The sequence below is a fragment of the Cavia porcellus genome, unplaced genomic scaffold (genome assembly GCF_034190915.1).
Source record: "Cavia porcellus strain 051 isolate PalLab524CR breed Dunkin Hartley unplaced genomic scaffold, mCavPor4.1 scaffold_17, whole genome shotgun sequence".
NCBI lineage: Eukaryota > Metazoa > Chordata > Mammalia > Rodentia > Caviidae > Cavia > Cavia porcellus.
The window spans coordinates 31291255-31318056 of NW_026947500.1; the positions used below are offsets into that span (position 1 = coordinate 31291255).

The window sequence follows — 26802 nt, forward strand, 5'->3', positions numbered from 1 at the left end:
ATGGATCATAGATCTAAGTAGAAAAGTTAATATAGATTGAATACTTCTCATCCAGAATCTGAAAATTCTAGGTACTGAAATAACTAAAAAATTTTCAGATTTTGGAGCGTTCCATATTTTGGAGTTTTAGATCAGAGATGAGCCATTAGTAAAGGCCATACAAATAATTCAAAATCTGAAAAACTCTGATTTTTTTGTTTTGATTTTGGCGCTGGGGATCAAACATAGGGCCTTGTGTACACTGTAGCCCTAAAGTTTTTAATAAAAGAAAAAAAGTTATAAGCTGACAATATTATAGAAGACTTCCTTTATCCATAGATAAATAGGTTTACTTTCCATTGTTTCATTTATCCAGTTATCTTTGGTCTGAAAATATTAAGTGGAAAATTCCAGAGGGTAAACTTCCTTAGTTTTAAATTGCACACCTTTCTGAGCTGTGTGATAAAATCTCCAGCTTTTCTTCCCCATCCTGACCAGGATATGAATCATCTCTTTGGCCAGTGCATGTGCTACCTGTTCATTAGTCCTTTAGTAGCCACCAGCTTACCTGTTGTGTTTTCATAGTAGTGTTCAAGTAACCCTTATTTACTAATAGTCTCAAAGTACAGTAATTGTTTTATTACTGATTATTGTTAATCTCTTACTGTGCATACTTTATAAATTAAAGCTTTGTAATGGGAATATAGCTCAGTGTAGAACGCTTGCTTAACATGTGAGAACCTAGATTCGCTTCCTAATACTGTCAAAACAGAGCAAAACACAATTTTTATCTACCAAAGACTTATATGCAGATGTTCAGAGTAGCTTTATTCTTAGCAGCTCCTGACCAGAAACAGGTTGAATGTCATTAGTATGTGAATAGATAACATATTGTACTATATTCATACAGTTTAATGAAAAGGAATTAACTAGTTGTGAGTGTAACAACCTGAATATCTTCACATGCTAAATGAAATAGTCTAGCAGAAAAAGTATATAGCATATGATTCTACTTATATGAAATACTAGAACAGGTTATACTAAATTTGTAGTGACAGTTGGGGTTATTGGTGGTTGACTAGGGCTGGGATGTGATAAAAAAGTGAATCCAAAGGAGGGCATGAAAGCTTGTGATGTCAGTGTCTTTATATTGATTGGGGTGGCACCATTGTTAGACTGGTATATAAATTTATCAAAACATATTGAACTGTATGCAGTACTTAAAATGGTTGTGCTCTCATGTATGTATTTTACTTTATTAAAGTCGACTTTGTTTGTGCATCTGTCTGTCTGTCTGTCTGTCATGTATGGATCAAACCTAGGGCCTTTTACATCCTAAGCAAGCATGCTCAGCTACTTCCTCAGTCAAAGTTGATTTTGAGTTAAAAAAAAAAAAAAAAGAAGAAGTATGTATCCTAAAATGGAATCTTTCAAACAGAAACAAAATCTTTCAAACAGAAACAAAATTAATAATATTGCCATACAAAAAATAATTCCTTAACTTTGAATCCATATTTTAACTAGCCTTACTGAAATATGATCAAAAAGCGCTGTTGAGTGAATATTGAACTTCACTTAGTAGGTTTATTTTTGGCAGTGTGGTATTATACCATTTTTGGATTAAGGTACTGAATAAATACTTTGTTGAAATTGAGAACCAGGAGTTTGAACATAGCTAATTGCATATACCTGTGTAAAATTGGTGACGATGAAGAAATCTGTATTTGATTTGAACAGGAGTTGTCAGTGTAAATTCTTGTTTTTTAAAAAGATGTCTTTGGCTTTGTCCACTGAAAAGTCCTAGGTGCAGTGACACCCCACACATTGAACATGTGCAAAATATAGAAGTTATTGCCCAGTTAAAGGACTCTGTGCAGATCTGAGACAGGGAAAGTAATCAAGGTGAGTCTGAAACATTTTGTACCAGGATGTAAGGTTGTAAGTACTAAGAAAGATGCATCAAAAACAAAAAACCCGTAGGACTGAGGAGATCAGTTGAACATCAGGAGTCTCTGGTGATGAGTTGAGAGTGAGAGCATGAGTCTGTGTGCGTGTGTGTGTGTGTGTGTGTGTGTGTGTGTGTGTGTAGTGTGTGTGTGTGCAGAGAGAGACTGATTTCCTGGGATTATAGGCATGTGTCACCACACCTGCCTTCACCTCTTATTCTTAATACATATTGTTTATATAGATTAATGAGTTTCACTTTGGCAGGTTTGTACCTGCATATAAGATACCTTAATCATTTTTAGTCCTCTTGTATCAACTCTTGTCCTGCCCTTTCCCCTAATCTCACATTTTGGGAGAGTTTCTCTTTTTTTTGTTTTGTTTTTTAATTTTAGTGGTTTTTTTTTTTTTTTAATTGGTACCGGGGATTGAACTCACGACTGCCTGCTTGCAAGGCAGGCGCTTACGCTGCTGAGCTAAATCCCCAGCCCCATGTTTTTTAATTTTAAAGAGCATAAATCCTAACAAAATAAAGCAATAAAACCATCAAAACAAAACAGTGAAAGTGGTACAGAACTTCAAGACAGGATAATAGAAAGTCAACATTGGTTACCATAATATATCTGGTTATTTTCAAGATAGTTGTCCAGTAGTAACATCAAATAAAACAAAACAATAAAACCAAAACAGAACATTGAATAAAACAAAATAATAAACCAGAACAAAACAAAACACAACAATATTGGATTTAAAAAATGACATTAGGTACTCCCCCATATCTCCTCAGTCAAAGTTGATTCTGAGTTTAAAAAAAAAAAAAAGAAGTATATCCTAAAATGGAATCTTTCAAACAGAAACAAAATCTATCTCCTATATCTAATTAATAATATTGCCATATAAAACATAATTCCTAATATAGCAAATATTGCTATATTACATACTGTTCTCCTCCTAAGGGATGCTCAGACCACCAGTCTTAGGCCTGCAAAGTCAATCAGACAATACAAGCATTTTGTTGCTTTTGTTTCTCAGTTGCTATCAATTCAAGTCTGTTCTCCAGATCAGCCTGTTGCTTATGGTTTGGGGGGGGGGGTTTGATTCTCCTGGCTCACAGGAAGTGTGAACTGGCTTCTTTCATACTCTTCCTGCACCCATCCTGGCTTCTGCCAGTTCACAGGAAGGGCAATGTGTATATTTTGGTCATATCTATTACCCGTTACCCACCCTGTATTGCCCCTATTATTCTTTCTCACTCTTAGTCCCTTCTTTTTATATAGTAATAGTCTTAGTCCCTTCCTTTTGTATAGTAATAATCTCCCATCTATGTTCTCATTGTCTTTTAAGATTCCATATATTGAGAACATGCAATATTTGTTTTTCTAAGTCTGGTTTATTTTGCCTAACATGCACTTTAGATTATATTTTCCTGTAAGTGACAAATTTTTGTCCCTTATGGCTGAATGAATGATACTCCATTGTTTATATATGCCACATTTTCTTTATTTCATTTGGTGATGGGCACTTGGGCTGATTCCATATCTTGACTATAGTGAATTATGCTGCAATAAACATGGCCATGTAGCTATCTCTATACTGTCCTGACTTTAATTACTTCAAATGTGTACTAAGTGATACAGCTGGAATTATAGATATGTACTACCATGCCATGTAGTTTTGATTTACATTCCCCTAGTATGTTAAAGAGGTTGAAGATTTTTTCATATACTTATTGACCACTTATATTTCTTTTAAGAAGTATTTGTTCAGTTCATTTGCCTATTTATTGATTGGGCTCTTTGGGGTTTTTTTCTCTGTTTGTTTTTTGGTATTCAATTCTTTGAGCCTCATCTATTACAGATATTAATCCTGTCAGAAGAACAGCTGACAAAGAAAAGATTCTCTTACTCTGTATGGAGGCTTTCCCTTTCCTTTATTTCCCTTGCTGTACAGAAACTTCAATTTGACATAGTCTCGGTTTTGGTTCTTACTATATTATTTCCTGTGCTGTTGGAGTCTAGTCAGGAAGTCTTTGCCTGTGCCTATGGCTTCAAGTGTTTCCTCTGTATTTTCATTTAGCAGTTTTCAAAGTTTCAGGTCTTCTATGTAGATCTTTGATTTTTTTAAATTGATATTTGGACAGGGTGAAAGAGATGTGTATTTTTCAAATATACTAAAATATGTAAATATGTTTTTATACACACGAGAAGGGAAAAAATAAGCTGTTTGATTTTACAGAAGAATGCTAACTACAGTTATCAGTGTAATCATTGAATTAAGGATCATAGATGGGTAAAACTAAAACTGTTGGCTATTGAGAATAAGATACAGTATTTGCACTGTAAATTCTCTACAGTTGCCTACCTCATTTCAAAGTAGTAAAAAACAGTAACTACATGGAATGATACGACAAGCAGTACCTGAAATACCTCAAAGTATCAGCTACCTCAGTGTTCTACAAACTAACATTATTTGCCACCTCATATAAGAAGAATCCAGAATTTGGGACATCCTGTGATGTAGTTGACCTGAATGTCTCAAAAAATAAGTTAAAGTCATGAAATCAAGATAAAATGGATCTGAGAATATGGGCAAGGTGGGAGCACTGACCCTACGTTAAAGACAAAATCTAATAAAATTCTTACTCTCTCCCTTCACTGGCTGCTGTTGTAGGACTGCAATTGAACTGAGGTAAGGCAAGCTCTCTACCACTGAGTTGTATAGCCCCAAACTCAAAATCTGTATTTATTAGATCTTTGTTAGAAAGAGCTCAAAAATCCCAGATATTTGACAACAGTTGGGAAAATTTGGATATGCATTATATTTTGAATGATTATTGAATTAATGTTAAATTTCTTTATGTTTAATGATTGGTCATATAAGAGAAGGGCCTTATGGGGGGAGAAAAAGTTATAATTCATGTCTCTTAGTTCATTGAAAAAGGAAGGTTTGTGCTAATATTGACTGGAGAATTTTTTATTCGCATAACTTGTACTTTGAGTGACTACTTTAAATATTACAATGCACAATGTATTAACTACTGTTACTCTCCATTCTGTTATGAAATATTGTTCTTTTTTTCCCCATGAAATTAAACAAAAGAAAAGAGAAGGACCTTATTCCTAGAAGATACAGCTGAAGTTTTTAGGGCTGCAGGGCCATGATGTCTGCTAGTTATTTTAAGCAATTTAAAGAAAGATAAATATACTAAAATGTTAATCATTGTTCAGTCTTAACTGGTAGGTACCCTGTATGGGTGTTTATTGTACTAGTTGATTTCTTATGGGCTTAAAATAATTCAAAATAAAAATTAAAAAGAAAAGTTATTTTGTGAATTATTTTCAGAATGTTTGAGTTATTGAGAAGCAGTATATATTTATTTGACTTATTGATATTCCATAGAATGTCAAACTAAAGAGGCTTTTGAATTTATTTTCTTTGGTCCCATTTTCATATAGTTTAATAAATTAGCTCAACAGTAATGAGTCACTTACATAAATCACTCTAAGCCAGCAGTAGAGCTTAGACAGTGAACTCAGCTCTCCTGTTTCCTAGGATATTACTCTCTGCACTGTATCCTGTTAGTTCTAGTAAAAAGCCTGAGGGAAAGTTAAATAAAGGTATATACTATAAGATGAGTCATTGTTCCTTTTTGTATATTGTCAGTACATTTTCACCATTGGGACAGTGGACTTGTGAACTTGTGAAATTTATCCATAGATCAAAAACTTGGTCAAAGCCTTTTACTGCTATAATCTGTTTTGTTTTTGCCAGTTCCACATGGTCGTTGGCTGAGGCTAGACCTGCTTTTGATAGTTGTCCTTGAAAAATGTTTGATGGTATAGTGCAGACTGTGTGTTTTGGGTTACTGATTTTTTACTATCCTCTAGTTTAAGCTATGAAGAAGGACATCCCTCCCAATCTGAACCAGATCTCCAGAGACAGACGTTTGCAGCCTCTCATCAGCTTCCTGCATATGCTGCCACACCTCAGCCAGCTGGTATAGTTCTCTTGTAAAGTGTCCTCCCAGCCAGGGTACAGTGAATGAAGAAGAAGAAAAAACGGTGTTTATGTTTTAGGTTACAGATTTAATATGCAGGGTGTGAGTATGCCATGGGAAATGTTAAAGTAGAAATGAGATGAAGAACTTCTGTTTTTTACTGATACAGAGTATTTGGGTATAATTGAGAAATCTTATGCATCTTTGGAGATTTTAAATTATGATGCTTGGTTAAACTAATGTTTGTTTGCTATTTTAAAGTAAAACTAGTGTAATAGAATTTTTTGGACTCAGTTTTCAGAAATTGTTTTTTGGACTAAGATAGGAATAGAATTTTTGTAAATAAATATTTTACTTTGGGGTTTATATTCCACTGTAGGGCTTTCAGGATTATTTGAGACAAGTGTGAACAGTGCCAGCACTAACAGTAAAGAATCTTCCGTGATGAGTTTTCTCTCCACTATTGAGTCCCGAACTGCTCAGGCTGCTTCTTCAGGAACTACTCTTCTACCACAATTCAGGGCTCCATCCTGGCAGACAGGTAAGATTCTTTGTTTTTGGAAATTTTAAGTTCTTTAAAAATATGTAACAGAAATGTACCTTTAATGTCCTAGTCATTATGGTGTGGCTGAGAGTGATAGTAATGATTGATTTTTCCAGTAAACTTTAAAAGTTAGCATCTGTTATACACTTTTTTCATTTGTTTGATTTTTTATTTTTTGGTTTTTGGTTTGTAGTTCATGCTGGCCTTGAGTTTACTGTATAGTCCATGCGTGCCCCAAACTTGTGATCCTTCTGCCTCAGCTGCCCGAGTGCTGAAATTATAGGCATGTACCACCATTCTCCTGGCTCTTAGAGTTTTAGGGCGGATACAGATAACTGTTGAAATTCTGTTTTAACAGTCTTATGAAAACTAACAGGTTCATATTGAAAGGTTGATAATTATTTAAGATAAACCTTGATATAAAGTTGTTTTTGACTTTGCCAGTTTAAGTGCTTGTCTGTTTGAAAGAAGCAAAGATTAAATTTTGTTTAATGACTTCAAGCTGAGTAGCTGGTATAGTAAAATTAATCTTGGGAGTCATTTAATTATTATTGGTATATAGAGTTATTCTTTCTTTGTAGAGTTATTCTTAATTAAACAGATTAAATCACTAATAAAAACCGTGATAAGTTGATATTATATTTTACCCATTTATAATAATATCAATATGTACATTTTTATATTTTATTTTTTTAAATTTCACTTTTCAATGATTTCTCTTCAAATTATTTTAACCCACTTATAATAGTACTTACCTGTAATACCAGGTATTTGGAAGCCTGAAGCAAGAGGATTGCAATTTCAAGGCCACCTTAGAAAATTTAGCAAGACGCTGTCTTAAAAAGGATAACGAGGGACTGGGGAATAAGTTTAGCAGCATAAGTGCTTGCTTTGCAAGTGCGTGGTCACAAATTCAATTCTCGGTACCAAAAAAAAAAAAAAAAGAGAGAGAGAGACAAGGGATTAGCTCAATGGTACAAGACTCCGGGGTTCAGTCCCCCATATCTGGGGGGAAAATTATTTGTATGCCCAACTTTTACCTTGTATAAAATTAGAGGATTGGGGCACTGATTTTAAGGAAACTGTATCATACCATATTTGAGAAGATTGTTAAAGTTTTATAAGAAATAATATTTTATCATTCTGATGTGAATTCCATTAATAGAGCTTCTCAGCATGTGTAGCAAGACTTATTTTTACTTCTAACGGGATAATTATTGGTGTAAAACGTTTTTTAAAAAAGACTGGCTTCACTTTTTGCTTCCAGAAATACATTTCATGTACTTACTGTTTAACTTTCTGCTTATCAGTACATTAGTGCTGAAGCTTAATATTAAGAATTTATCTTAAAATAAAAACAAAGGATCCCTCTTGTCTCTCAGAAGGTATTGCTATTTTCTATTCCTTTTCCCCAATAAATTTTTCTACTCTTGGAAAGAAAAAAGAGAGAGGGAGAAGGAGGGAGGAAAGAAACAAAGGAAAAAAGGAATAGATGAACAGTTCGTTAATATTTTTGACTTTTAAAGAAGGTAGGAAGGCTTTTAACTCAGGTCTGAAGCAACACTTTCTGTAATTTGGTTACAGAACTCTGTATGCTTGTTTGTAATTTTTTTAGATTTCAAATTTTTAAAAAATTGACCATGTTGGCTGACGATTTAGCTCAGTGGCATAAGCACCTGCCTGGCTGTGAATTTGATCTCCAGTACGGGGGGGGGGGGTGGATATTGACCAGGTATGATGATGTACATCTGTAATCCCTGCACTTGGGAGGCTGGGGCAGGAGGATCACTGTGAGTGAGGCCTGGACTACATAGACCCTGTCTCAAAAAAAAAATTTTTTTTTTTAATATTTGCTTTTATAATTTGTATCTGGGCCTATAATTGAACTGCATTAGAAGGGCCTTGGACTCTTGGGCTAGTCAGGTAGAAATTTCAGTGATCTTCATTTTTCCATAGTACCACAAATTGTATTGTCATAAGACCACATTGAAAAAAAGTGGTAAGTTTTTATGCACATTTAACTGGACCTAACTAGTATACCCTCTTTGGGAAACAATATAAGAACATACATACACAAGTATACTATTAGTGGGAAGAAGGTATTGGTTTTAATGTGTCAGGATAAGGAGAGTCTTTCTTTTTTGTGTTTTGGGGGTTTTTTGTTCTGCTTTTTGTTTGAGGCAGGGTCTCACTGTGTCAGCCTCCCAAGTGCTGGGATTAAAGGTATGCACCACCATACCTGTTTAGGATCAAGAACATCTTTAGCTGGAATGTCTGAGGGTGAACATGAGTATTGAGTGCCTTTCACAGTGTCTTCTGTTGATATACTGTGGTAAATTTGCTAGCTTCTGTCACTCTTCACTAATCTGTCATGCAGAAGTCAAATGAGAAAAATCCTTTATTGCGCTACAGGATAGAAGATTTTCAAGTAATAGAAACTCATACCCACTATTTTAAGGCCTTCTCCCACCTTAGTAACTAGTTCCTTTTCTTTATTCTAGGTGTAACTGTAGCATCAGTTATTACTGTAACAACAGTGGGTTCATTAGCTAGTGCAATATATTTAACAGAAAACATATTCTTAACGATAGAATAACCTTTATAACCAAATCAGTTATGTATTTGTAACTTCAAATTTCATTTCTTTACTTCTGTCTACCTTGAATATTTTAAACCTTTTCCCCGCAAAACACACAAAAGGGTATACCTGGTAAAGAGGAGTAGCGAAAGTTGATAAGAAATTCATGAAAACCACCAAGTAGCCCTATAATCTTTAACAAGTCACATTACCACTGCAGACCATAGTTTTCTTATTGCTAGAGTAAGGGACTTTAAGTAGATAAATCTCAGAAATCTCTTCTGGCACCTGTAAATGTAGTATTTTTTAACTTTGAGTGTTAAGTGCCACTAGAATCTTTATTTTTGTACTAGCAGTACTGTTTTGATTTTTTTTTTTTTTTTTTTTTTTTTTTTTGTCTTTTTCCTTTTTATCGGTACCAGGGATCAAACTCATGACTGCCTGCTTGCAAGGCAGGTGCCTATGCCACTGAGCTAAATCCCCAGCCCTGGAAATAAAATTCTTAATGGACATTTACTATAAAACATTTTAAACAACAACAAAAATGTGTGTAAAGGGGGAAATGATAGTGCCTAATGCCAGTTTCACACTTTTAAAGAGAAATTAGTTATCAGTTTGATATTTATTTATTTTTTGGTTATCTTTATATTAAAATACAAAAACACAGTGAATGTTTAAATTTTAAAAATTTATCACAGTAAAAGATACATTGCCATTAATCCCCCTCAAAATACTTTCCCTTGCTTTGAGTACATGTATCTATCCTCTTCTTGCAACTTTGTGTACCAGTTCTGGAAGTGCTTTTGTGAGGGTCTTAATTGTATTGTTGTCGGTGCCTTGACATTCTGAATCAGTTCAGAATATTTACCTTTAATAAACATTTTTATGGGCCGGGGATTTAGCTCAGTGGCATGAATGCCTGCCTGGCAAGCGCTAGATCATGAGTTCAATCCCTAGTACCAAAAAGAAAAGACATTTTTATTTTGAAGATGTGGCAAAAGTTTTACAGAGTTATGTCCAGTGAATAGAGTGCATAAAGATATAACATAAAGCTTTTAGTAACCTGCCCTGTATATGCTGCATAGTACTTGGCAGCAGCCACAGTAGTTTTGATCATCTCTCTTAAGGACAAATGTTGAGAAAGATGTGTTAAGGCTGTTCGAAATGAGGGGGAGCATTTTGAAGGAAATTAATGGCAATGTGTCATTTTATTGTAACACATTTTTAAAATGTAATCATTCACTGTGTGTTTTGACCACCCATTGTATATATACCTAATCACTATTGTTTTTTAGGATATGGCCTAATGATTTGATTCTGTCTTGTCTTTGGACATTTTAGTTATTTGTACTTAGAAATAGCTGTAATGAATACCTTGTACAGTGTTCCTAGAAGTAGAACTTTTGGGTCACAACAGTGTATACATTTTTATTCTTTCTGTATGTAGCTAGAATGGTATCTAAGCGGGGGTGGGGGGGTGGGGGGGGTGTGCACCTCTGTAATCCCAGGACTCAGAAGTCTGAGGCAAGGAATTGCTGCAAGTTTGAGGCAAGCCTGGCCTATGGAGTGAGTTCAAGGCCAGTTTGGACTATATAGTGAGATCCTATCCCCTCCCCCTAAAAGAGAATGCTATCCTGAAATGGTAATCTTGTTATTTTGTGATGATCCTTTCATAATACACTTGCATTTATTGTTATTTGGAAGTTGTTCATAGGAAATCAATACTGAAATGCAAGAGTTTTTGTTTTTGTTTTTGATTTTGTACCGGGGATCAAACTCACGTTGCTCTCACCAGGCAGGCGCTTATACCACTGAGCTAAATCCCTGGTCCTGCAAGAGATCTTTGAAATGAATATATTCTGGTAAATGGAAATGTTACTTTTATTTGTCATTAAATATAGGCAGTTTAGTGTTGATGTTTCAGTTTCAATTATTTGTTGGTATTTTGCATTGAGAACTTGGAGTATATTAATCACTAGAAATTGCATTTATTTTTCTTGGTTTCTTTGTTTTCATACGGCTTTGTTCAACAAAATACAAACTCACTTATATTACAATTATAAATAAAAATTGATACTACCTTTGTAACTTTTTACTTTAAGAAAGCAAGCTACAGGGGCTGGGGATTTAGCTCAGTGGCATAAGTGCCTGCCTTGCAAGCAGGCAGTCGTGAGTTCGATCCCTGGTACCGGTAAAAACGAAAAAGACCAAAAAAAAATTAAAAAAAAAAAAAGAAAGCAAGCTACATATTTTAAAATGTAATTTTCAATTTTTAGATACAAAACTAATTTTTCAGGATTTTCAGCCCATAAACATTGGTAAGTTGAGGGTTATATGTTAGTACTATGAAAACATTTATTATATGTTTATAAATCACATTAAAATGTACCTTTGCTACAGCAAACAGAAACACTGAAACATCACCCAAGATTGTAAATAGATTTATTTAACGTCAATGGGGACAGACCTCTAAAATACGTTGGACCTCAAAGGCTCAGGGAGAGAGGTTTTTATAGGATTTGCAAGCAAGAAGCAGAGTATTTGGTAATTATTGATTGGTTCTTACACTACGCATTGTAGTGGCCAGCTATGCTAAACACTGACTAGCTATTTCTAAGAAGCAGAAATAACAGGAGTTGTAACAGGAACTAAAGTAAACTGGAGATTACATGGGGAACTAACAGAAACTAAAGTACAGTGGCGGGAGGGGAGAGGTTATTTTCTGCTACACCTTCCCTTACATTACATTAAAATCTTTGTACCTTCTCTTCATAGGCATGCATTCCTCAGCAGCTACTGAGTTTGTTACTGGACCTTTGCCAACCACTGGAACTCTTCCACCATCTGCCCTCTCTGCTTATCAGCATCCTACCACCTTTAGCAATAGAAACTTTGTTACAACCTCACCTTTGGTGCTTCAAGACTCAACTTTTAACACTACATCAAGTGGAATTTTAAATCCTCATGATCCTTTGCTACAAATTAAGACTTCCCAGGGAACTATTCCAACTGCTTTGGCATTTGAACGCCTGGGCAGTTCTGCGTTAAGTAACAGTGTACCACCTCAGTCTTCAACATATCGCTCAGCTCAAGAGTCAGCGCCCCATCTTTTACAACCTCAATTTAGTTTGTTGCCTTCAGCACTGGGGGGAGTCCAGCAACCTCCTCAAGCCTACAGTTCAACTCTCTTCTCTAGTTCTACTGCTTCCATTGAAAGAGCTCTTCTTCGAGAATGTAGTGTTATTAAACACCATCAGCGGCCTTCAGGTACTCAGTCTATTCAGGCACAACTGACTGGTTCACAACATTCCCTACATAGTTATCTAGCAAATACAAGTGTGGTTAATTTTCAGGAAACAACCAGGCAGTCATCTTTACCATGTAGCCCAGTTGGAGATTCTACTCAGGTGAACAATGGAGGTTTGCAGCAGAAGACTCCGCAGGTCTCAGTAGAACTTGCTCAGTCTTACGCATCTGCAATTCCATCATCAGGGTATCCTCCTACTACAAAAATAAATAGTTGTTCTACAAAACAAGCACTAACATCAACTAAGACCCAAAAACCTCAAAATACAATCCCTCCTGTGCAAACACTAAGCTATTGCAAACCTTTACATAATCAGAGTTCTGTAATATCGGGTCAAGCACAAATCTATTCTACAGCACAGCTACCAAGCCTTTTATCAGTTAGTCAGTCCCAAAATTATGGTTTAGTGCAGCCACATAATGTGCCATCTATTGTTCATTCACAAGTTTACAGGCCCAGCAAGGTTGAGAAATTGCCATCCTTGTATAAAACATTAACCTTTTCTGGGTCATCTCAGCCTATAACTTCTGAAAATCAGACAGTTAGTTATTCATCCAATCAACAAGAAGTGTTATCTTCAGTTACAAATGAGAATTACCCTGCTCAAACAAGAGATCTTTCTTCAGTCAGTGAGTCTCAAAGTTATTCATCTGGTCATTCTCAGGGTTTATCACCAGCTAGCCAGACACAGGTTAGTTTTTCATCTCAATCACAGGTTTTGTCAGTTGTTAGTCCTTCAGAAAGCTATGCCTCAGGGCAGTCCCTGACATTAACAGCCCCTTCTCTATCTTACTCTTCTGCCTCTCAGCCCCAAAATTTGTCAGATTCTAGCCCAACCCAAAATTACATTCCTATGCATTCTTCCCAAAATACCCAGACTCAGGGGTCATCATCTCCCCAGCCCCAGAAGTTTTTGCCTGCTGTCCAGTCATCTTTTGCATCCTCTACACATTGTCATGCATTACAGAATAACGTACCTTCCCCTGATTCAAAGTCTTATGCTGAAGGAAAACTTGGCTCAAATGTGTACACATCTTCTAAGCAAGAAGGTGACTTTCCAATGCAAGAGTTACAGGCACTGCAGTCACAAGCATCTCTTGAGCCTTCAACTCAGAGGCTATCAGATGGGGAAATTAATGCTCCAGAATCAACTTACAAGGTGTCAAAAGCAGATGACAGATATTCCCAGGGTGTAATTAAAAGCAATTCTCATCTTGAAGATCAAGTTGTTGGTATTCCTCTGGAAGGGCCAAAGAAAGAAGAAAACATGGTTGGTTCAGTGACACAGCTTAGCCAGCAAATTGGTCCGGCTAATAATGGAGCAACTCTTGATCTTAAGAAGGCTGCTAATTTAATGCAAACTCCACAAGTAAGTTTGAGTACTAAAGACTTAAACCAGCAGCATCCTCTTATACATAAGGTACATGAAACCAAGGTCCAGGAACAGCATGATCAAGTAATTAATGCTTCGCCTCAGATTCAGATTCCAAATCATGCATTAGGACATGGACATCAGGCATCTCTTACTAATACACAGGTCCTTTTAGATTCCACCTGTGATTTACAGATTCTTCAGCAATCAATACTGCAGGCAAATTTAGGACAAGTAAAGGCATCTTTACAAGTACAGCGTGTCCAGAGTCCTCAACAAATAGTACACCCTTTCCTGCAGATGGACGGTCATATTATTCAGAGTAATGATGATCATCCTCAGCAGCAACTCCATCCTCAGAATTCTGAAATTATGAAACTAGACCTTGCCGAATCTTCAAAACCATTACAACATTTGACAACAAAGGGCAATTTCAGTGAAACAAATCAACAAGATTCAAAGGCTCAGTTTGTTTCTCTTGGATCAATATGTTTCCCAGAGGCAATGCTTCTGAGTGATGAAAGAAATATTTTATCAAATGTAGATGACATCTTAGCTGCTACAGCAGCAGCTTGTGGAGTTACACCTTCTGATTTTTCCAAGTCAACTCCAAATGAAACCATGCAGACTGTTGAAGGTGGTGATTCTAAGTCTCATTTTCCACAGCCATTAAATGTCAGCCATGTGACATCAGATTTTAACTCCATAACAGCTACAGTAGGAAAGCCACAGAATCTAAATGATAGTTCCCTAAATGGAAATCAGGTGACTGTGAACATTTCGCCAGTACCAACCCTTCAGTCAAAAATGACCCTGGATCAACAACACATTGATACATCTGCTCAAAGTATACCAACTAAAGTAATGTCAGCAGGTGTTGGAGCAAGCCATGAAGTCCAGGAGCAAGGTTGTGGCCCATTCAAGAAACAGTCTGCTGCCAATCATGAGCCTGAGGAAGACAGTGAAGTTCCTGTTGATAACACATTAAATAATAACAGAAACCAAGAGTTTGTTTCCAGTAGTAGGAGTATAAGTGGAGAGAGTGCTACGTCAGAAAGTGAATTTACTTTAGGGGGTGATGACAGCAGTGTAGCAATGGACGCTACTAGAAATGCACTTGCACTGTTGGCTGTGGCCCAACCTGGGGATGCAATCAGTGTCAAGCTTGAAGAGGAAAACCAAGATTTAATACATCTTAACCTTCTGAAGAAAAAGGTTAAAGGGAAAGGGCAAATTAAAGAGGAAGACATCAGTAATCAGAAACAGCCGAAAAGACCTGCCCCAGGCAAACGGCAAAATGCCAGGGGAACAGATACGTATCTACCATATACTCCTCCTTCCTCTGAGAGCTGCCATGATGATGATCAGCATCAAGAAAAAATGAGACAGAAGATCAAAGAAGTAGAAGAAAAACAGCCAGAAGTCAAAACAGGATTTATTGCTTCTTTCTTAGATTTTCTGAAATCTGGCCCCAAGCAGCAGTTTTCCACTCTTGCAGTCCGAATGCCTAACAAGACCAGAAGACCAGGGACCCAGATTGCCCGTACACTTTGCCCCCCACAGTTTCCAAAGATTTCAACCACAACACTCACGCCTTTAGTGACAGAAATGGGGAGTAACAGTCCATCAGAAAAAGTCGATAACAAACTTAAAAATTTGGAACATTTATCTTCCTTTTCTTCCGATGAAGATGATTCTGGAGTGTGCAGTCAGGATATTTATAAAACCATCTCTGCTTCCTTTGTGTTGGATGCTACTTCTAATAAAAAGAAGAAAACAGGTAAAATTTTAAATAGATTAACAATTATGACTTTCCTTTGTTATTTTTTTTAACTATAAGCCTAAATTGTTAAGCTTTTTTTAGCTTGCAGGAGGTCTGCAAGTTTGGGGGACAAAATGTATAAGCAAGCATCTTGGGTCCTTTTCGTTAACATTTACCTTGCTGGTAGGAAAGTTCAGGGTTTAGGTTATATAATTCTGTGTGTGGAGGGGAGTTGTTTAGCTTTTTATTTTTTGCCCCATGTTTTAAAACAAGTTGAACAGTCTGAACTTCTCTAATCTGAGTCATTTTGAAATAACTTTTGGGTATGAAGCATGATTGCAATACCTATCATATAAACCTAGCATAGTTTCTTTTTCTTTTTCTCTTTTTAATACCGGGAATCAAACTCCCACCCTTGCACTTTCCAGGCAGGGGCTGTACTGCTGAGCTATATTCCTGGCCCATATTTTTTTGACATAGTAATTTTACCTAAAAATTAACATTGTGCTACCAAGTAGTTGTGTATAGCTTTTGTAATCTAATTAACTTTGCAGTTTTGTACTGGCTCTGAACTGTAGTATATACCCAAATCTTTAGGGGTGTGTTTCACTTAATTCTGGTTCAATATTTGGAAATGTTTTGAGAAGCATTGCCATCTTTAAACAATTAACAGGTAAGTAAAAAAGTATTTTAAGGAACATGCCAAGGAAAAATTATTTTTTAATAATGTAGTTATCACCTCCATGCTAGCAACTAGTAGCAGTGTTGTGAGATATGCATTATTATTACCTTCAATAAACCAGTGATAGGACAGAGTAATAGATCCATGAGGCTAGTAAGTGCAACATGACTGGAATCTAAATCTATGTTTGTCTGGTTCTAAAGTTTATATTTCTGCTGAGCTCTTTCGTAATAACAGGGTGGTGCTTTAAGAACCAAACTATTTTATTAATTTATTTTAAAGAACGAAACTAATTTTTTTATTTAAACATTATTTTGTAATGTGTTTGTCAGCTTTTTTCTGGGCTGAGATGCCTTTAATTATTAAGGTGATACTAACAACTGGTATACTATATAATAGTGTAAGTGGCAATAAATGCAGTTCTAAACAATTCTCAGTCATTACACAAGCAAAATAGAATCCTGGAAAGTCAGTGTTAGATTCAAAAACATTAGTAGGGTGTGGCCATCTTAGTAAGGTTTTATGTATACTTTCCCCAATTCTGAGTGCTTTACAGTTCTTGTATTTTTTTTTTTTTTTTGTCTTTTTCGTTTTTATCGGTACTAGGGATCGAACTCACGACTGCCTGCTTGCAAGGCAGGAGCTTATGCCACTGAGCTAAATCCCCAGCCCCAGTTCTTGTATTTTTTTCAGGCAAGTGTTATCTTGTTAAATAAACTCATCACATCAACCCAGTCCTTCTGACAGATCTTTTAAGTTTTCTCTTCACCATCTCTGTTGTCTCTTCTGCAAGAATTAATTGTTTTGCTTAGACTGTGGCGACATACTGCATCAGCATCTTTCTCACTAGTCTTTACATCAGTCTGTCCTCTACGTTGCATCAGCGTATCTTTTTTAAAAAGGAATGCTGATGATTGCTATATGTCTTATGGACATATAGTGGGTGAAGGAGGTGACTTGTTCTGAGCCTCATTAATATGGTAATAAGATTTCAGGCACTAAACTGGGCACAGTGAGGCACACCTGTAATCCCACCTCCTCGAAAGGCTGAGGCAAAACTGAGTAAGACTGTGTCAAATAAAAAATGAAATGGCCTGAGGCTATAACTTAGTGATAGAATACCTCTGGGTTCCATCCCCAACCATAAAAGGGAAAAAACCTGAGGCATGGGTTGAAGCTGAGGTTTTGCATTTGAATTTCAGCATTACTTTTTTCATTTATTAAAAAGGCTCTTTTCTTGACTGATGGCCTTTTTCACTTACATCAGAAGTCATAATGCCTTACTTGAATGTATTTCCAAACTCCCATTTCTCTTCCATTGATAATCTGTTTATGCTTTCACCAATACTGTTTGGTCTTAAAGCTGTAACTATAAAGTAAGTTAAAATAGTACAACATGAGTCCTTCAAACTTCTTTTTCAAAATCATTTCTATTTTCGTTTTTGTTCCATATAATTTTCACTTCAGTGGTCGTTATCTACCAATGAAAAAAACCCTACTAGGAGTGTAGTTGGATAGGAGAAATAAATTCCAATGTTCCATAATACCATAGAGAAAATGGTAGATATAGTTAAAAATACTATTAGAAAGGATTTGAAATTATTCTTGGTAAAAATAGATGATAAATGTTTAGGGTAATGGATATGCCAGTTGCTTTAATACAATCATTGTACATTGTATATAGATAGTGAAACATCACACTACATAAATGATCACAAAGATCTGCATTGGATATGTCTGTTTTTTAAAAAACTAAACACCCTGGAAAAAAATAACATAAATAGAACTGTATTTATTGACTGTTCATAGGGTTTAGAAATAAAACTAAGATAGCATTTAGTACTCAGCAGTAGAAACAAGGCCACAGAAGAGATTGAAATATTGTAAAATTAGTGTGTTCATCTTTATAAACTAAGTACACCTTTTAAACTGCATAATAGCTGGGCTTGGCACATACCTGTAATCCTAACATTTGGGAGATTGAGGCAAGAGAATTGCCACGAGTTTGAAGCTATCTTGAATTAATAGGGAGACTGTCTGGAAAAAAAAAGTTTGTATTTTGTTGTTGTATAAATTGTTCTATAAATGTCAGTTAGATCAAGTTGACTGTTAGTATTATTTGCCTTGCTGATTATGTATTGATTTAGTGTTTTAATAATTGAGAGAGGAATGTTGAAATCTCCAAGTGTTTTTTATGAGCATGTCTTTTACTCTTTTCAGTCATTATAGTAATTGCTTCTAATAGTTTGAGCTGTTTTTAGTTTTGTTTGTTCGTTTTTTGGTACCAGAGATTGAACTCACAACCTCACACTTGCCAGGCAGCTGCTTACCCTGTTGAGCTAAAACCCCAGCCCTCTGTTTTTAGTATTGTCCAGAGTTAGGGTTAAGTCATAGTAAGTTACCGGTTTTATCAGTATGCAGTGTCCTTTTTTATCCCTAGTAATAATCCCTGTTCTGGTATTTATTTTGATGTCAGTATAGCTACGCAGGTTTCTTTTGATTTGGATTTGCATGGTTTATTGTTTCTATTATTTAACTTCAGCTGATCAGTGGCATTATATTTAATATGAGTGCTTTGAAAATAACATACTGTATTTTGTCCCTTTTTTGTGAAATCCAGTCTGATAGTCTTTTTCAATTAATATGCTTAAACCATCTACTGATGCAGATTTAGATTTTCCATTTTACTGTTTTATCTTTTTCCCTCTTGATTTTTGTTTCTTTGTTTCCTCTTACCTATTTTTTTTAAATTAAGTAATTTTTAGTAGTCATTCATCTTCTGAGGGCTGTTATCTCTTTGTATTGTATTTTTAGTTGGTTGATTTACAGAGCTAACTTTTCATAGTCTGTTGAGTTATTTTTTTTACCATTTCAAACAAAATATAGAAGCCTAATGACCAATTTCCTTTACCTTTACCCTTATGTTATTTTATTTATCTTTTTTTTTTTGGTCTTTTTCCTTTTTATCGGTACCAGGGATTGAACTCACTTATGCTGCTGAGCTAAATCCCCAGCCCTACCCTTATGTTATATATAAATCCTGTATATCATGTTGATTACTTAAAAACTGGTAGTGGTAATTTTTGCTGTTAATAGTTATATATATATGTATATATATATATAATTATTAAAATGTAAATAAACTTAAGAAAAATGGTTTGTCATCCTTAAAGCATTTATTTTTTCTGTTGCACTTTTTTTGTTTTATGTTTGTTTGGAGACAGACTCTCACTATGTGTAGTACAAGCTGGCCTTGAACTCGCTTATGTAACCTACACTGGCCTCTAACTCATTTTAGGTTTTAAAGCACTTTTTGATACTTTTCCAGAGAAGAAATTCTGTGTTTTTCGTTTTTTCCCTCTATTCTTCAGGCTGCATTTTTTTCTATGGATCTATCTCCAAGTTCACTTCTTCTCTATTCTGCCATTGAGCTTAATCAGTGAATCTTTTTCACTGCATGGTGTCATTTCAGATATTGTCATTTTCAATTCTGATATTTCTGTTTGGTTCTTTTTTGTTTGTTTCTGATTCTTTACTGATAATTTACTATTTCCACTAATTTTAAGAGCATGTTAATCTTACCTCATGGAGTGTGGTTACAATTGCTGCTTTCAAATCTTTACCTGATAATTCCAGCCTGTGAACCATGTTTGAGTAGCATCTGTTTTTTTTTTTTTTTTTTTTTTTTTTTTTACTTTTTAAAAATTTTTTAATTTTTTGTTTTTTTATCGGTACCAGGGATCAAACTCACGACTGGGTGCTTGCTTGCAAGTCAGGAGCTTATGTCGCTGAGCTAAATCCCCAGCCCCCTGAGTAGCATCTGTTAATCTTCCTTTCCCTCTGACAATTGGTGACATTTTCCTGGGTCTTCGTATTTTGAATATTTTGGATTTATCTCCTAGACATTTCGAATACTATGTTGTTAGATGCTAGAGTCTGTTAAAATTCTCTGGAGAATGTTGTTTGGTTTTGTTTTAGCAGACAGTCAGACCACAAATTTCTATCTGACCATCGGTGAGTTGACTCCAAGGACAATTCGGTTTTCACAGCCTCTGCTTTGCTGCTTTGATCTTGTCCTAGCAGTTAGTCTGGAACATGAGTGGGTGGTAGTCTGCTGTAGTTCAGATCTCAGAGTCTTTCTTGTGCTAGTTTGGGGATGTTCCACACAAGTAAAATTTATGCAAGAAACCAGGATTTGTATAGGTTCATACACTAACTTAAAGTATCCCTTTCTCCATGTCTCTTCTCTGGGATTTCCTCACACTCTCTGGATCCCAGAGTTTCCTTTCCTATACTTTTAGCTGGAAAGCTGAGATTTTTCTTGGAGATTGAGCTGCCCATGTTTTGACACAGTTTGTGCAGTTAGGATTGCCCTTGTGGCAGGGCAGTACAGTAAGAGAAAGGAAAAAACAGGGATTCCTCTTACCTTCTTCATGACTAAGAGACCCAAAAAGAGGTGTTTGGTTAGGAGTTTAGATGTGTGGTTCACTGTCACTGATAGCAGTTTTGTGATACATAGATTCTTCTGTCTGGTCAAGGATGGAGAGAAAGAAGCGTAGAAGCAGAACTTTCTCTTCACACTCTTCACCTTGCACTGGGCTTCTTTTGTGGTTTTTACACTTTCCAGTATAGGGACCAACCTCTAGTCAATGTGAAGTAACCAAAAAAGAAACCCCAATGCAGATCCCCTTAGATTGTTATTTCAGTTTGGGCTTCCCTCCCTAATTTGTCTACTTTCACTAAGTTTTCAAAGTCTTCAAGTTGTTGTATTTTAAATTTATCCAGATTTTTAATTTGTATTCAGTGGTCAATAATAGATCCTAGCTGAACTTACTTCATCTGGGTTGGTACCAGAAGCCTCTCATGAATTTCTGAAAATAATCAGCATATCAGTTATAATCATTGTTTTTGGATATTCATCTAGTCTTGGCCCTGTGGGAGCCCTTCAACATTTTGGGATTTGGATTGTGATTACATTGTTACCAAATTAAAGGAAGAATTTACATCTTTGTAATGTTTTTTATTCCATAATAATTCATCCACTACTTGTGGAATATTTATTGAGATCTCATTAATATTGTACCATTTTCTCCAATAGATGTCATGTTTTAATTTTAATGTTTATGTGTGTTTTCTTTTCTTTTTTTGCAATACTGGTGATTGAATCCTGAGTATGACTCACGCTAGGCAAACAATCTACAACAGAGCTATATGCCAGCTCTTTCATTTTCTGTTTTGTTTTCCAATACTAGAGATTGAATTTGTGGCTTCACACTGAGCTACATCTCCAGCTTATTTTTGTATTTTTTATTTTGAGACAGAGTCTAGTTGCTGAGTTGCCCGGTCTGTGCTTAAAACTTTCAGACCTCTTCCCTCAGGCTCCCAGAGACCTGGACTTACAGGTCTTTGCCACAAGGTCTAGCTTCTTTTAGTTGGTTTTAAAATACTAATTCTATCCAGGCATAATGGCCTATATGTTTGGTATGCTATGTTCCTTAAATTAAGAAAATTTCTTTTTATTTTAAGGTTCTTAGCATTTTTTTAAAAATGAGTATTGAATTTTGTTAGTTGCCTTTTTGAGCTTTTCTGATATTTTGTTTTTCCTCATTAATCTATTGCTATGATTTTTTAAGTATTATTATTATGTTTCCTAATACTGACATATTTAAATTTTTTCTCTACCATTAACTGTGCTTGCTCACGATGAATTACTTTAATCAATTGCAAAATTTAATTTGTTATTTGGGATTTTTACATTTAGACTATGAAGTGCAAGTAGTGTTAAAATCATATTTACTTTTATATTGAGGGTTATATTAGTCTTTCACATTAAAAAGTTTACTGTACCTAATGGGAATTTGATAGACTTGATAAGAATAAATCTGACTGCTCATTTTCTCATTTTTTTCCCTAAGGCAGCTTGGTGTACCTCAGTCAATTTAAGAAAAATGAATTTTCTAGAAAAATTGTTAGTTTTACTTAGAATTTAAATTTTGTTATAAAGTTGTACTTATTGTTGCTAAAATTTTTAGTCCCTTCTGCTTCTGTATTTACATGGTCTTTTTTACATCCTTTTTCATGTAAGACTGTGAAAGTTATTGCATATTAAGTGGTTCTCTTTAAGAAACCAAAGTTTCAGGGAAAAAAAAAAAAAAAGAAAGAAACCAAAGAAATCTTTCTTTTGCTCCCATTTTTGCTTTTCTTTTTTTTTTTTTTAAATTTCGGTTTTTATCCTCTTTTCCTGATTTTCTTGGATTTAATTAACTGTTCCCTCTGGCTTCTTGCCTCTTTTTTTTTTTTTTTCCTGTGTGTGAATGGCATTAAGCATTTTATTTTGATTTTGTTTTTAATTCTGGGGATTAAATCCAAGGTCTCAAACATGTCAGGCAGGCTACCACTAGTGACAATCCCATATCTTTTTAGTGTTTATTTTGAGTCAGTGACTCAATAAATTGCCCAGAATAGCTTTGAATTTATGATCCTCCTGCCTCAGTCTCCCAAGTAGCTGAGATTATAACAGGTGAGCATCATTGTTTCTGCCTTTAGTTTTCACATTTGGGCCATATCCTTCTGATTTCAATTTAGTTTTCTCCTTCTTGTTCTTTTTTTTTTTTTTTTGGTACCAGGGATCAAATTCATGACCTCACACTTGCCAGGCAAGGCGCTTAGGCCACTGAGCTAAATCCTCAGCCCTCCTCCTCATTCTGAAATGAATTACCATTTCAGTTTTGATAATCCTTTTTAACCCAAGTTGTAAAGGTTGACTGGGTTTCTTTTTCTATTAAATGGTAGTTTGTGTATTTGTTTGTTAGTTATATTTTTAGACAAGTCTTGCTTTGTAGTTCAGGCTGGCTTTGACCTTACTAAGTAACAAACTGGACTCACACTCATGCTGATCCTCCAGCCTCAGTCTCCCAAGTTCTGGTCCACTACCATGGGCAGCTGTTATTTTTAAAAAACAATTTATGGTCCTTTTTTATTCAAGGAATATGTGCATATTTAGACATTTATGGCAGTTTTGTTAGTGTCTTAGTAAATGTTCAATTTTTATAAATATTTCATGAGTGCAAAGCACAGATATACTTCATTTGGTAGTGCTGTTTAAATTCTTTGTATCTTTTAGTTTTTCATTCATAAATGACATTAGGTTATGTAAGAACATGTACATACATTTTGTATATTTTGCAGGAAGATGACACATCTGAAATTTTTTGGTACTGAGAATCAAACTCACGACCTTGTGCATGTCAGATAGGCAGTGTGCCCCTAGGCTATATCCCCAACCCTTTATTTCTTTAAAATAGCCCAGCATGGCTGAGGATGTAGCCAGCAGCACAGTGCTTCCTGACAAAGCGTGATTTCCTGAGTTCAATTCCTGGTACCAAAAAAAATAAAACCCCACAGTATTCTGGTTTTTCTTCAGATCCATTAAAATACCTTTTAAATACCCCAACTGTTATAAAACTGATAGATATGTGAAACAAGTACATGGAAATGTGTGTGGTTGTTAAGGGTGGGTTATATAGTTCATGAGGAGTTGCATTCTCTATGTATGTTTAAAATTTTATAATAAGTTTTTAAAAATCCTCTCTATCCTTGTTTTTAGATTGCTTGATCTGTTGATTCCTGAGCAAGGTGTGTTAAAAGTTTCCCACTTCGTTTTATTGTTTTTCTAATGCTGTTTACTTGGCATGTTTTGAACTCATGTAATTAGGTACATAAAATTTTACTACAGTTAAACTTTCTTTTACTGTAATAAAATCTCTTTTTTCCCATTTAATGATTTCTCTTTCTAACATTGCCATACTAATTTTATTCTTTAGCAATTTTAGGTATATTTCCTATATCCGTGATTTTAATTTTTATTTTTCCAGTACCGGAAATTGCACCCAGGGTCTTCATATTAAGCTACATTCCCAGCCTTTTAAAATATTTTTTTTTATTTTGATACAGTCTCATGCAGTCGCTTTAGCTGGGCTTAGATCCTTGCCTCAGCCTTCCAGAGTGATGAAATTACATGCATGTGACACCATGTCTGACTCATATTTGTCTTTTCTATCAGAATGTTATTTTCATAGGAAATTTAACACACATATGAAAATATAATACAGGTAAAGAAAAATAAATAAAACTTATGTAAATTTGAACATGCAGCTAGGAATGTGGCTCATGGTGGTACACGTGCCTAATATAGTATATTGAAAGCCCTGGTTTCGATTTCCAGCACTACAAGAATATAGCCTCTAAAATAATGTTTCTCTATAATAACTTTCTGGAGGAAACATCTTTTTTTTTTTTGTCTTTTTGAGACGGGGTCTCGCTATGCAGTTCAGGCTGGCCTTGAGCTCACTTTGTAGCCCAGGCTGTTCTCGAACTCGCAACAATCCTCCCACCTCAGCCTCCCGAGTGCTGGGATTACAGGCATGAGCCACCACGCCCAGCAGGAAACATTTTTTTAAAAAGTAAGTAATTTGAACCATAATCAACCATATTCTCTGACCACACTGCTATAATTTGATCATCTAATAGGGAGAAAAACAAAAGGTAGAAACAAAGAAAAATTCACCCTTTTTGATAATTCAGGTTTGTTTTTGTTTTTGTTTTTGTTTTTACCGTTTTTGTTGTTGTTGTTTTATAATTTTTATTTTTATTTTTTTGTCTTTTTGAGAGAGTTTTGCTATGCAGTTCAGGCTGACCTTGAACTCACTTTGTAGCTCAGCCTGGCCTGGAATTCAAAGTAATTCTCCTGCCTCAGCCTCTTGAGTGCTGGGATTACAGATGTGCATCACCACACCTGTCCTCCTCCTAAATAATTCTTAAGACAGAAAGAAACCAAAACTGAATGGCAAACTAATTGAGACCAGTGAAACATAGCCAGAATGTGGAACAAAGAAAAAGTTACATTATTAAATTTCATTTACTGGAAAGCAAGAAAATATCAAAATACAGTATTAAACTAAACCCAGCTTGTAACCTCTAGCACTGATTGCCAACTTGGATGGAACTACTTTGTTTGTTGGTTTTATAGTTTTATCATTAGTGTATGCATCTGTAGATACTGGTTTTAAAGTTTCATATAAAGGTATCCACATAGTTTTCTTTCTACTAATTTGGAGGTTATACATTCTTTTTCTTAAAAAAGTTTTTCTAAGGTGTTGTCAATGTGATTTAGTGGTAGAGTGCTTGCCTAGCATGTGTGAGTGAGACTGTTTGATGCCCAGTACTTGGGGGACTTGTTTGTTTGTTTTCCATAACTTTTGTGTATGTTTATGTGATCTTGGGGAACAAACTGAGCCTCAGGCATGCCTAGCACCTAGTTTTATCACTGAGCTACATGCCCAGTCCCACTTTTCATAATAGAAAATTTCAAACATACAGAAAACACAGAGATTGGCATTCTAAAACCAATTAATGTATTGCTTAGTGTGGGTAATCATCAGTAGGGACTGGGCACATAGCTTAGTTGTAAGACACTTTGCATACATGGGGCCCTGAGTTTGATTCCTAGCACTGAGGGGAAATTCAATAATACACGGTCAGTCATGTTTCATTAATTTCATTCTTTACTTAACTGTCCTGTTCACCGATTATTTTAGCAAAATACTTGAGTTCTATTTGTAGTTACAGTATACATTTTCAACTTCTTAAAGTCTGTTTCTTTTGATTAGAGACTTTTAAACACTGGAACTCCATTTAACACCTTCCCAACTTAAATGTTACTGTTTCTGCATACTTTAGTTCTATCTTGTTTTTTTAGTGCTCCACAAGCTATCATTAGTGCTGTTTAAGTACTCAGCTCTTGTTTAAATTTACTACGTATTTAGCATTTTACCATTCACCTTACTCTTCTGTTTGGGATCGTAGTTTCTCTTTTTGCATCTGACTGCTGCATGCTGTTTTTAATGTTTTTAAACAGCTTTTTCTTGGATCTGTAGTTGGCAGTATCTTTGTTTTTGTTCATAGTTACGTTTTTTCAGTGTAACTCAGAGTACAGTATTTGCAAAATTTAGTGACATTATTATAACAAAATTACTTTTATTTCTTTATTCATCTGTTATTTATATGAAGTTTCTCAATTTTTATCAATAAAAATAAAATATAGAAATAAAGTGATGGCAAAACCTGTTGTAATAATAGTTACTCATGGTATTCATATATCACTAATTTTATGTGCTACATCCGTACAGCAGAAAGCATTCACTCACATTAAAATTTGAAAAGATGTTAATTTAGATCAGAATTTAATTGCAATGTTAGAAATATCTGATATTTAAAATCCTGTCACAAAATCAGTTTCCATTTATATATGTATTTTATGGCAGAAAAGTACTACTGTATAACTGCAGTATTTTTACATTAGGGTAAAATTCTACTAATATGATTATTCATCTGTGTTTTCCCAACTGACCTTTCCCTTGGCCTGTAATGTATGAGGATCTCTTTAATTCTCTACAAGAACAGGATGCGTGACTGGAAACAGACAAGGGCTTTGCTTGTGTAGCACTTTAATCCCCTTTCCAGTCTGTGTTTTGCTGCTTGTAGTTTTGAATTCTGCTTTGCTTCTCTCTGAGCTTGTCAATCACTCTAGGAAAGTAGAATTCATGTTTTTTGGGAAACATCTTTTGTATTTTAGCTTG

The 26802-nt window shown here is 35.2% G+C and overlaps 1 protein-coding gene across 2 annotated transcripts in view; it reads left to right on the forward strand.

The window, feature by feature from the left end:
• Positions 1-26802, forward strand: part of Qser1 (glutamine and serine rich 1) — a 79811-nt gene that overhangs the window by 25833 nt on the left and 27176 nt on the right. Inside the window, exons 2-5 of one of the 2 annotated variants that reach the window (XM_013145970.3) lie at positions 4594-4611; positions 5811-5920; positions 6300-6461; positions 11818-15501. In XM_013145970.3, coding sequence (XP_013001424.1) covers positions 4594-4611; positions 5811-5920; positions 6300-6461; positions 11818-15501 — 3974 coding nt within the window. The remainder of the gene's footprint in view (positions 1-4593; positions 4612-5810; positions 5921-6299; positions 6462-11817; positions 15502-26802) is intronic. The other variant, XM_003463847.5, reaches the window with a different exon arrangement.